The sequence below is a fragment of the Nelumbo lutea genome, chromosome 1 (genome assembly GCF_056320005.1).
Source record: "Nelumbo lutea isolate HS-2025 chromosome 1, American lotus-T2T, whole genome shotgun sequence".
NCBI classification, from domain to species: domain Eukaryota; kingdom Viridiplantae; phylum Streptophyta; class Magnoliopsida; order Proteales; family Nelumbonaceae; genus Nelumbo; species Nelumbo lutea.
The window spans coordinates 138,899,477-138,910,236 of record NC_142684.1 but is presented as its reverse complement, the minus strand read 5'-3'; the positions used below and the strand labels follow the sequence as shown (position 1 = coordinate 138,910,236).

Genomic DNA, 10,760 nt, shown 5'->3' with positions numbered 1-10,760 from the left:
AGAATACAAATAAAGAAATAAAAGACATTTTATTTTTCTTTTATGGGCTGTCATTTTCGTGAATGAATGTAGCGCAAATGGCTGGCTACCTAACCAAACGATCCAAACCATGTGATATACATATACTAAGCATTCCTAATCTACTTTTCACTGCTCATTGCTGTGGCTACTGATGCCTTTGGTCATTAGGATTTTTGCTTTGTTCTTTCATAGAATATGGATATGAATTTGGATTTGAGATGAAAAAGTAATGGACCATGGTTGGTTGGTTTTAGGCCAAAGCATTAGTGACTGAATGATCCAAGAGAAGAATAATAGGAAAAAAAAATCCAACTTTCATTTCCATTTGTACAGTGGGTACTGGCCTGATAAAAATTTTGATATGATATGCACATGGTTTTTAGTATCAATACACCTCTTCTGATACACAAAGGTGTATCGATACTTTGAACCATGCCTCTTGGGTAGTGTTGGGCGTTCTAGGCCGGTAACTTTTCTATAAAAAGAAAATAGCTAAAAGGAATATCAATGATGTAAAGTACCACTGATGTTCTAGATGTGCGATTGGGTGAACGTGACCATCAATGTGTTGTGGTCAGCAGATCCGACCTCCTCTAAGAAGGGGATCAAAAGCCAATAAAAAAAAACAAAAAATTATAGAAAGTAGGAAAAAGTAAAAAAAACCTTTACAAACCTTGTATAGATTTTCCTACATTTTCCTTCAAATCAAACATAGCCTAAATAAATGCTGTGTTTCTTGTGATTGATTGGCTTCATTTTCTAATCAATTCATTTATTCATTTCTTCTTTCCTTATCCTTCATATATTATTATTATTACACATATGATAATGTTATAGATGATTAAATTTACATTTACGAATCAGTAAGGATATCATAAATCAATTATATAGACATTGTTATACATTTAGACTCAGTTTGAAAGCAGTACAAATACAAATATATACAACACAAATACATACAAAATAATACAAAATATAAGCTTTTGCACTCTACATATTGACATTTATACTCCTTCCAAACTCAGCCTTATTGAAAATGAATCTAGAACCCATTTATCGATTAACTCTATATTAGAATCTTACAAGGTTTAAAATATTGAGAGTTCAGGCGTTTTAATGGTTTCAAATGTTGAACTATCCTGCTATAAAAGGTTAAAGAAAATAGCATCACTCCCTTGAAACACTTTTTCATATTGTGTTATCGTGCAAAAAGAACTATTGTCATATGTCATATTAAACCTTGAATCAAAATTGAACTTCTCTCTCTCTCCACATTGCTCTATCCTTTTACATAAGTAGTCAGCTTATGTCAAATCATCCACAGAAAAAGATTGTAGCAACCCACCCTCGTTGATTGCAATAATCTACGCTAAAATTATTAAAAGATTGAATTGAAAATTTGCTTAAAGAACTATTTGAAACTTAAACCTTATTTTCATGGATGATAGCTTTGATAATTTAGATATTATCCCTATATCAGAATTTATCTATATTCTATTCATAATAATTAATATTATCTGGTTGAAAGTGATGAATCAACCAACGGGCTCTTAGTAAGAAAACCATCATCATCCTACTGTGTTCATCACTGATTGGTTCAATGATTTTGGAGCCAAAAAGTGGTAAACATGGTTAGGTGCTCATGACTTATTCAACAGACACATCCTTATCATATATCATCACTATTTGGTTGGGCAGGATTGTGGTCCCTTTGGAGTGGATTGACATGACTCCTCATTTTTGTTTTTGCTGTTAATTTTGGTTTTCATGGCTTTCGATTGATGAGCAAAATAGGCTATGGCTAAGGGCATAAATAAGAAGCCCTGATCACAAATTAGATAGCCCCACAACCACAAGTTAGTCTAATCTACATCAAAGTCATTCATTGAAACCAAATGGAAAAGGGGAGTTATTTGGGCACACCCCATTTTTGATAGAGGACACATCCCTAAATCCTAATATTTTAAGAGTACATGCATCAAATACAAAAATACCCCCACATACATTTTGATATGGGTGAGGAGGTTCATAGACTTTTTTTTCCCATTAGGCATGTGCCCTTAGCACTCCCCAAAAGAAAATAAAAAAATAGGGATAATATTGATTAAATTAAATTAATATAAGAACAGGGCTACAATGAGGGTACCCTTGCTCATGATTTATTTACCATTAGATAGGTTTGATAGATGGAGTCGTTTGATTGTGTTGATTTTCACTCCAAGTATTATATAGAGAAGGTCTCTTCTGGTGGGTCCCTATGCTTTTGTGTACTTAACACGTGGCAGCATAAGATAGCACCTCATTGTAGGGCCCGCTTGCTTTTGACATAAATTAATTAGATTCCCTTGTTGTACTTTTTCTCATTACATATATCTTATATCTTATTCCATTATTGAGCAGGCAGGGTGGTTTTGCTGGGTTACTGCTCCTTTCTCCCTCAACTGTTCATGCATATTCGATCCCTTTATTCCGAAGTACATCACTTCTTTAATCCGATTGGGAGCCCGAGATATTTCAATTTTCAAGTTTCTGCTCCTAAACAGTAAATCTCAGTCACCATCCTATTTATCTACACTTGTGTATAGAAATTGCATTGGAAAAAACGATAGCCAAACAGCAAACACTAATGCCCCCTTTATCACGCTGGTCAATTCCTGGGTTTGCCACATCATCCTTCCACGTGGAAAAAATGGTTAATTAAACCTCCGGGTTGGCCTGAGGGAGGGAGGGAGGGATTGAGGGAAGCTGTTGAAAACTGGGGTTGCCCCATCTCCCAGGCCCTGCTGTTGGTAGTGATAAGTTAGTCTATCCCTTCGTTCTAGGGCCCATGGAGGGAGGGAGGGATTAGTCTATCCCTCCACCCCCCCTCCCCCCCTACCTTTCAATTTCTCATACTTTAGGATTAATTTATTTACTTTTTTTGTTGGGGACCCATCGATCAGTGAATGCATCCAAACATGGGTGGAAAATTAGGTCGGAAGTCGGAACAGAATGACGATAACGTGTATCTCTGTTATGGCTGTATATATTTGGACGATGGAAAAAAAAAATTCCATTCCAACTCATGAAGAAAAAGTCGCCATGAGAGATCAGAGATGGAAAGGGGCAAAGCTTCATTTTTATAATGTATATATTCTAATCACCATAGTTGGGCAGCTACCAAATTGAATTGAATGTGGCCCAGAAAACGAACCCAACGGGGAATTATTGCCTTTATTTTCTTTACTTTATCTACATTTTTGTTCTTCCAACCTTTGTTCTTATTCCATATTTTTACTTGGTTCATGTATATAAGACCAAATGCTACCTAGCTAAAGAGAAACTTTTTTTTTTAAATGTTGCCCATTCCATTCTCATGTATAGGCCGGTGGGACTGAGGTAAGAATGGATTTTGGACAAGCTAATGTCTAATGAGATGGACAATTTGTGAATAGGTTGTAGACAAAGACCTCTCCATGGAACCCCTTTTGTCCTCTTTCGTTTATGATCAAATTTATGGACAATTCATGATTTATATCAACCAGGATCAGACAAGTGTCTTTGCATGGATGCTTTGGTCAATTCATGGCGGGCTGTGCATTAAGGTCTGTTTCATTTTCATGTTTGTGGCATTCACAGAGTTGACAAAAATTAACAGACCAGACCGTCCAAAATGTTAGACCACTCAATCATGAATCATGATCTAGTGAAAACTCCTAGTTCTTAGAGATCTAATTCTAGGGCTTAATTATGAGGGTTTGATATTTAATCAATGACTCATAACTTTAAAGCTTTTGAGTAACACATACTACTTGGATTTGAAAAGCAATTAGGTAAGATATTCTTTCCGTGAGGCTTCTAACTTGTTCTTTCAATGTCTATCAAGAGTCTAGCCTCTAATTTGGTCCATGCAACTCCAGACAACAATGACTACCGACCAGCCAGAAAAAACGAAGAAGAAGAGACAGCAGATGGGTGTGTGTGTGCGTGTGCTCAGGGAGACGAGAACTGTTGCGTTTCACATTAGATTGCACTGGATCGGATCTTACCGTGTTAGACGTACTTTCACTGCCTCACTGCCCTGAAGTGATAAACACGAGGAGCTTTATCAGGTTATTCAGCAAGCCCGCTCCTGCTTAATAATCCTCAGTCGAGGAGTGGTGGCGGACTGCCGGCCGGTGGGCTAGTCGAGTTGAGACATTAATTTGATAGAAGCGCCAAGTTGGGTTGGGTGATTGGGTCCAGCCTCCATCGGCCACCGCTCCAGCTAGTCAGCTACTATAAAATTACAAACTAGGCTGGGATATACCGAGAGTGAGAGAGAGGCGAGAGAAAACTGAAAAGTAGCAGGTTGGTGAATTAAGTCAAGAAACAGGACCCCATAAACATAACATGCAAAAAAAAAAAAAAAAATAGAAACCCAATGCATCAGTGGATCTAGTCATGTAGGACCAGGTTGGAATTATCACTGGGCCCAAGTAGGAGGAGGACATGAACCCTGCCAAGTACCAATATATAGCGCCATCTACACAACACTACAGCTCCACAAAATTAATCTCCTCTAGTCCTCTATTTGTCTATATATAATAAAAATAATAATAAAACTGAAGGCGTAGACCAGTAGGAGCCGTCTCGTAGAAGGTATGGCTGATGTATGTGGGTGAGAGGTGAGAGGAGGGAGAGAGAAACTGAACAGACCAGACTACAGAGAGGTGGGCGGGTGGGTTGGTTGAAGTGGTGTGGACTTTGTGCAAGTAGTAGACTCTTTCTTTCTTTCTCTCTCTTTATCAATCTTAAAGTCTGCAGTGGCCCAAAAACCAAGTTTGATTTTTGAAGGCACATACATGAAAAGAATGGAGTATGGAGTTTAATTTAAGTAGGGAGGAGGAGGGGGGAAAGAGAGCCGAGAGGGAGGGAGAGAGAGAGGCAAAACTCAAAATTACGAGGCATGGAAATAGCCAAAAAGTACGGTTACCGAAAAACCTCGTCTCCTTCCCAAATCGAAGCCTGATTTCTTCATGTCATGTCATGCAGGTAGCAACCAGTAAACCCCCCCAGCACAGCCTTTACCCACGATTTTGTCAATCCCATTTCGGCCAGCTCAATCACAACTCCGCAGCTAGAGCCAGCACCTCACCCGCTTTATCTTTTTCACGTTTCGTCTGCCAGATCTCTCGGAGTGAGCCTCGGAGATGTGCGTTTGTTGAGATTTTCCTTAATGGGTCTCTTGGGTTGTCAGGGATTTTAGAGATTTTATGTTGAAAAGGAAGTGGTCTGTATAGACCTACTTCGTTTTGGCGTCTTTGTCCGTTTTTTTTTTCGTGTTTTCTCCCCAAATTTGCAAGGAAAAATTGTTTGACTCGTTATCTCTAATGGGCTTTTGTGGGTTTTCTCTTTGAGAGATCTTGGAAGGTTCTTCAGCTCTTCTGAGTTCTTAGATAGTTTTGAGCAGGAGACATGGAGAACGGTGTCGCGAGAGATGGTGCTTTCATGTTTAGCGATGAAGAGTTGGATGGGATAAGTGGGTTGAGGAGAGCAGGAGATTATATCGAGGTGACGTGTGGGTGTACGAGCCATAGGTATGGTGATGCTGTGGGGAGGCTTAGGGTTTTCGTTGGAGGTGATCTCGAGATCAGCTGTGAATGCACCCCTGGTTGTCAGGAAGGTTAGCACATTCTGTTTTAGTTTTCTCTCTCGCTTTTGGTCTTCTTTTGGGTAATGGCCAATGGGTCTGGATTTATATTCATGTTGAGATGTCTTTATCTGCCTCAAGAACTGAGTTCAACGTCACGAAAAGATTTTTGTTCTTTAACCTGTTCGAAGCCTCGAACGATGTAGCTTTTCTCTTTTATACATGTAAGTGTATGTAGATTTGTCCAAGTGATGGAGCTTTTTTTAATCTTCTGCAACAAACTTATGGAGTCTTTCTGTTTATTTCTTTCTTTATTACTTTGTGCTTGAAACAGTACTGTAAAGTTCAAAGCATGTATCCCTGGGGTTGAGTTTGGTAAATGATCAATCGTTTTCCTCTTTGGGCGCGTGTTCTGCCATCTAAACCATGAAATTATTGTTGACTGTAATATCCTAGGCTTGATGCCGAAGGATTGGTTTAAGATGTTATTCTCTAGGCCTATGTCTTCTGTAGGATCTTTTATCACGATACAAGATGGCATTGCTCAGTCGAGAGGTTTCTCTATTTCCTTTTTCTGATGGCAGTGCCATCCACTTTTGTAGTTAGTGTCATTTCCTCTTAAGCAGGTACGCTTTGGCTTAGGCGGATTGAAGGCTGATGCTACTGGAGGATTTTATCCTTATCATATAGCTGTACATTGAAAGTGTCCAACTAACTGCTTACAAGCAGGTGGGCTTATGGTTGGTTGATTTAAGATAATTTATCAGGATTATTTCCTGTCCTTTAGTTCTACCATGAATACTACTCTGGAAAAAATTAAGCATTGTCAGGTCACAGGTGTGTGCATTTGTACTGTGGAGAAAGATGCTTACATCTCATCCAGTTCTACTTACATAATTTACTTTGACAGACCAGTAAAAAGAGGAAATGAATGTAGAAAGAAGAAATGTGGTACTCTGGTCATCTTCACCGTTCTCTTTAGCACAAAAGTGAAAGTCCTTAATAAGCCCTTGTTCAATGTACTCTTGGCATTTTTGACTGATAATTGCTGATTTTGATGACTAGATAAGTTGACCCCAGCTGCTTTTGAGAAACATTCTGGACGAGAGACTGCCAGGAAATGGAAGAGCAATGTATGGGTGATAGTCAATGGAGAGAAGGTTCCACTGTCAAAGACTGTGCTGCTTAAATACTACAACAAGGCATCCAAAAATGCCAACGGTCATCACAAGTCCCATAATGGGCGACCATGTCATCGGGATGAATTTGTTCGCTGTATAAAGTGTAACAAGGAGCGCAGGTTCCGTCTCAGGACCAAAGAAGAATGCCGGATTCATCATGATGCCTTGGCCAATCGTAGCTGGAAATGTGCTGACCTGCCATATGACAAGTAAGCTTCTCTCCCAACTGCTATTGATAAAATTTGAGTGATTTTGAATTCTTCTAAGGATTTTGAATTCTTTTGTTGAAGTTTTGCATACACTGTTCCACAAAAAAGTTGACAAATTATATGCTTTATGCAATGATATCATCTGAAAGTGTTGATTTCATCCTTCTCCAATTAGCTACATGTGAGAAAGCCCACTTTGTTTTATCAAACAGTATTATGCAATTTGTTTTTAATCCTGTTTTCTGTTCTCCCCTGGTTCATTATGCTCCACCATTTGGAATAAAGTAACAAATGCTTCAATTTGTTCTTATTGTGTTTTCTGTGGTCCACCATTCGGAATAAGATAACAAATGCTTCAATTTGTTCTTATCATGTTTTCTGTGATTTACTCCAGATTACTGTCTTGTTTTCTTTCCATTGACAATGAGTGTCTAATTCATTTATGAATGAGTTGGGTATATGTAACATATTACATATCCCATTGATATTGTGGCATGAGTCTGACATATGGGGGTATACTACTAACCTTTAATTGAATGCGTGATCTTAATATGCGCCAAATGATTCTTATGCACTTTATATTCTGGGAACCATATTGCAAAAGTTCTTCGTTTCTTAATTGGGAATGAAGAGTGTTGATAACCTCTGTTGTATTATTGATATCGTGATTCTTCTGTATGAACACACGTGTGTGTTTGCACTTATGGGTGACTTTGGTTTTGTACATTAATATGCTAAAACCTGAACCATCTTTCTTACACAAATGGAGTATGCACATGAAGACAATCAATTTACCAGTAGTTTAATCGTGCTGTGTGCACAATTGTGATAGATGACATAATATTCAAAGAAAAATACTTGCACGCTACTTCATTCTAACTCCACCCATTGGTATTTCTAGTAACAAATTGTCAGACTTTTTTTGGTCAAATATGTGGGTTAACAAGCTAGAGACAGTATTGAATAGTGTGCCCCATTCAGCTGAAGTTTAACTGTCACAGTTTCACATCATCACCATCATCATCATTGTTATTGTTGTTGAGTTCATTGAATCTTGTCAATTAATCTACGATGCTTCTCTCCATGATTTTATCTAAAACTTGATGGATGTAAAATTTTCCATGATGCTGAATCTATTTAACGTGTCTAAATGAAATTGGATATAGCCATCAAATTGCTTAGAGAAAAATGTAGTGTTGCATTCTTCAGTTTGTTGTAAGTGGCCTTAAAAGGCTGCTCTCTGAATGAGCATGTTGGTGCTTGTGGCATGGATAAATGGTTAATTTTTTTTTTTTAATTATTAAACAATGGTTGAACTTTTTTGAGGCGAATTCTTTCTCTGCTCTATTTTTGGCATGGGAGGAAGTGAGGAACAAAGAACAAGGGTGCCTTTACCAGATAGATAGGGGATAGAGACTGGTCCTCATATTTCTTTTAGATGTAAATCTGGAGTTTTGAGTTGTGGATCTCTGCGCATCTGACTCTTTCTTAGCTGCACTCACCCTTGGGGTGAGAGCTCAAATTTCACTTTGAACTGTGGCATCAAACGCAAACTGATGTTTCTTCTTGACAATTTGATGGCCATGGTGAAAATATGATACCAGATTTTGTGTATGCATCAATTTGACAGAACCTACTCTTTCTAAGAAAATCTTTAACATAGCCTGCCCCATGTCCAGCTCAAAAATTGCTACTGAACAACAAAGTGTGGGACACTTTCAATTCTGTGAAGGAAGGTCATCTTGCTTTCTTTTATACCTTTAATGAGGTGATTAGGTGAACAACAAAGTCAGTGCTATTGCCAAAGGTAAGGTGGATAGAGTGTTAAATACATTTGTACCGTCTCAATCATTCTGCAGTGTACTTAGTATTTTCATGTTAGCTTCTTTGCCTTTCTGGTTAAGTTCAACATATTTCCTGAGAAGCAATTAATTGGTCTGTTATTGATGGGTTGTACATGATCAGTTGTGTGTCTCTAGCTCAAATGTTAAAATACTAGACTGAATAATATGAAGATAGATCATTTCATTTTGAACAGAGCAAGGTGGCTTTATGCAACAGTGTGAGCAGGAGACAGTGGGTTGTAATGCAGTGTCCAAAGCCATACCAGGTGTCTGACATGGCAAAGCCCAGATTTCTGACATTCCAATACAGCTCCCTCATCATGTCATGAGATAAGGGCCATTACCCAGTGTTGGTACTGGCCATACAGGGCCTTGGAAGGGTGGGCTGGATATGGACATTTTTTGGGCACAAAGTGGTTAGAGTTGAACCTTTGTTATTGCAACTTGTTAGCCTGAGATTTTACAAATTTCTCTTGTTTGTTTGACACCTGAAATTCTTTATAAGATAGTGTCCTTATTTGCACCAATTTTACAAGGTTAGAGTTGAACCTTGCTATGTGGGTGACGAATTAGATTGTTGCCTGATTAAATTATGTTATGCTATATATGATAGTCTTGTGAATTTGCACCAATTTTCTGTTTAGAATTCTGCTAATTTCTTCTTGATTTTAATAACTGTTTTTCTTCATCTTAACTGAAATGTGTTATCAGAACTGTTTTATCAATTGTGAGGGTAGGCTGATCTGATTGGTTTTTTATCAGCTCATCTTTTTGGCTTAGTTGCTAACTACGAGAGTAGATGATACTGAGCCTTCTTTTGTCATTCTTCCTAAACTCAACTAATAAAAACTTCTCATTTGGTTAAGCCCTATGAGTAGTATGGCAAGCTGGATTTTGTTTGTCATCTGTGTTTTATTTTTTCATGGTTCTAAAGTAAGAATCTGCCTCCTTTTTTCCTTCTTTTATGTTTTTGATAAAGTTTTTTTTTTCCTCCTTTTATTTCTGCGGCCATTACCTGATGTTGGTCCTAGCTATCTGGGAAGTGGGATCTTTTGCATGTGTGCATCTGTTAAATCTTTTTATTCCTTGGTGGTTTCTTGAACACCATGAGTGCTTCTTAGAGATTTTTCTGTTGTTATTGTTTATCTGTTCATTTGTTCTTCATACTCAAGTTTCTAACTTACGGTGGATGCTTTATTCTTGAGAGTTTTTTTTTGCTATATTCCTTGTTTTTTAACAGAATTTGAGTAATTGAATATTCTTATAAACCAACCTCTATTCCGTTCATGTCACTGTTTGGGTGTCTACTAATTTATATGTTCTTTTAAGTTTAGTTTCTTATTTGGTGTGTATTATCATTTGTTGCATATCAGAATAACCTGTGACAATGATGAAGAGCGAGCAAGTCGTAAAGTGTACAGGGGTTGCTCCCGATCTCCTACTTGTAGTGGATGTACCTCCTGTGTCTGCTTCGGATGCGACATTTGCCGATTCTCAGACTGTGGCTGCCAGACCTGTGTTGATTTCACACGAAATGCAGAAGCTTAGTCCCAAAATCAGCCCCTAAAATTGAGGCATTCCTTGTTTTTTGGTGGATAGATGGATGGCAATTGCAATTTTTTTGCACTATTTATGAACAAAACATTATAAACTTCTGATCGGTGTTAATGATAAAGACTTCTTATTTTCAGTGTCGACTTGAATTCCCAGTACTATCGAATTCAGTTGGAAATTTACTAGTAAAAAATATTCCTTTTATTTAGAAGCATAAGATGTAGATCACATGGGTGGTGGAAATAAAAGGATCGGAGAGTGTGTTTGTGGAAAATGTCTCGATAAATTTCTCACTTATCTGGATAAATGTTTTGTAACACTTACCTGAATAAATTCATTT

At 37.8% G+C, this 10,760-nt stretch overlaps 1 protein-coding gene across 2 annotated transcripts; it reads left to right on the top strand.

Moving 5' to 3' along the window:
- Positions 1 to 4,612: 4,612 nt before the first annotated feature.
- Positions 4,613 to 10,556, top strand: LOC148877892 (protein ULTRAPETALA 1-like). Of its 2 annotated transcripts, none has more exons than XM_088946106.1 (3): positions 4,613 to 5,665; positions 6,698 to 7,022; positions 10,240 to 10,556. In XM_088946106.1, the coding sequence occupies exons 1-3, from the start codon at positions 5,458 to 5,460 to the stop codon at positions 10,412 to 10,414; spliced, it is 708 nt and encodes a 235-aa protein (XP_088802232.1). In that variant the 5' UTR covers positions 4,613 to 5,457; the 3' UTR covers positions 10,415 to 10,556. The 2 variants fall into 2 exon arrangements, with proteins under 2 accessions (XP_088802232.1, XP_088802241.1); XM_088946115.1 differs by having other exon boundaries at positions 4,820 to 5,856.
- Positions 10,557 to 10,760: the final 204 nt, after the last annotated feature.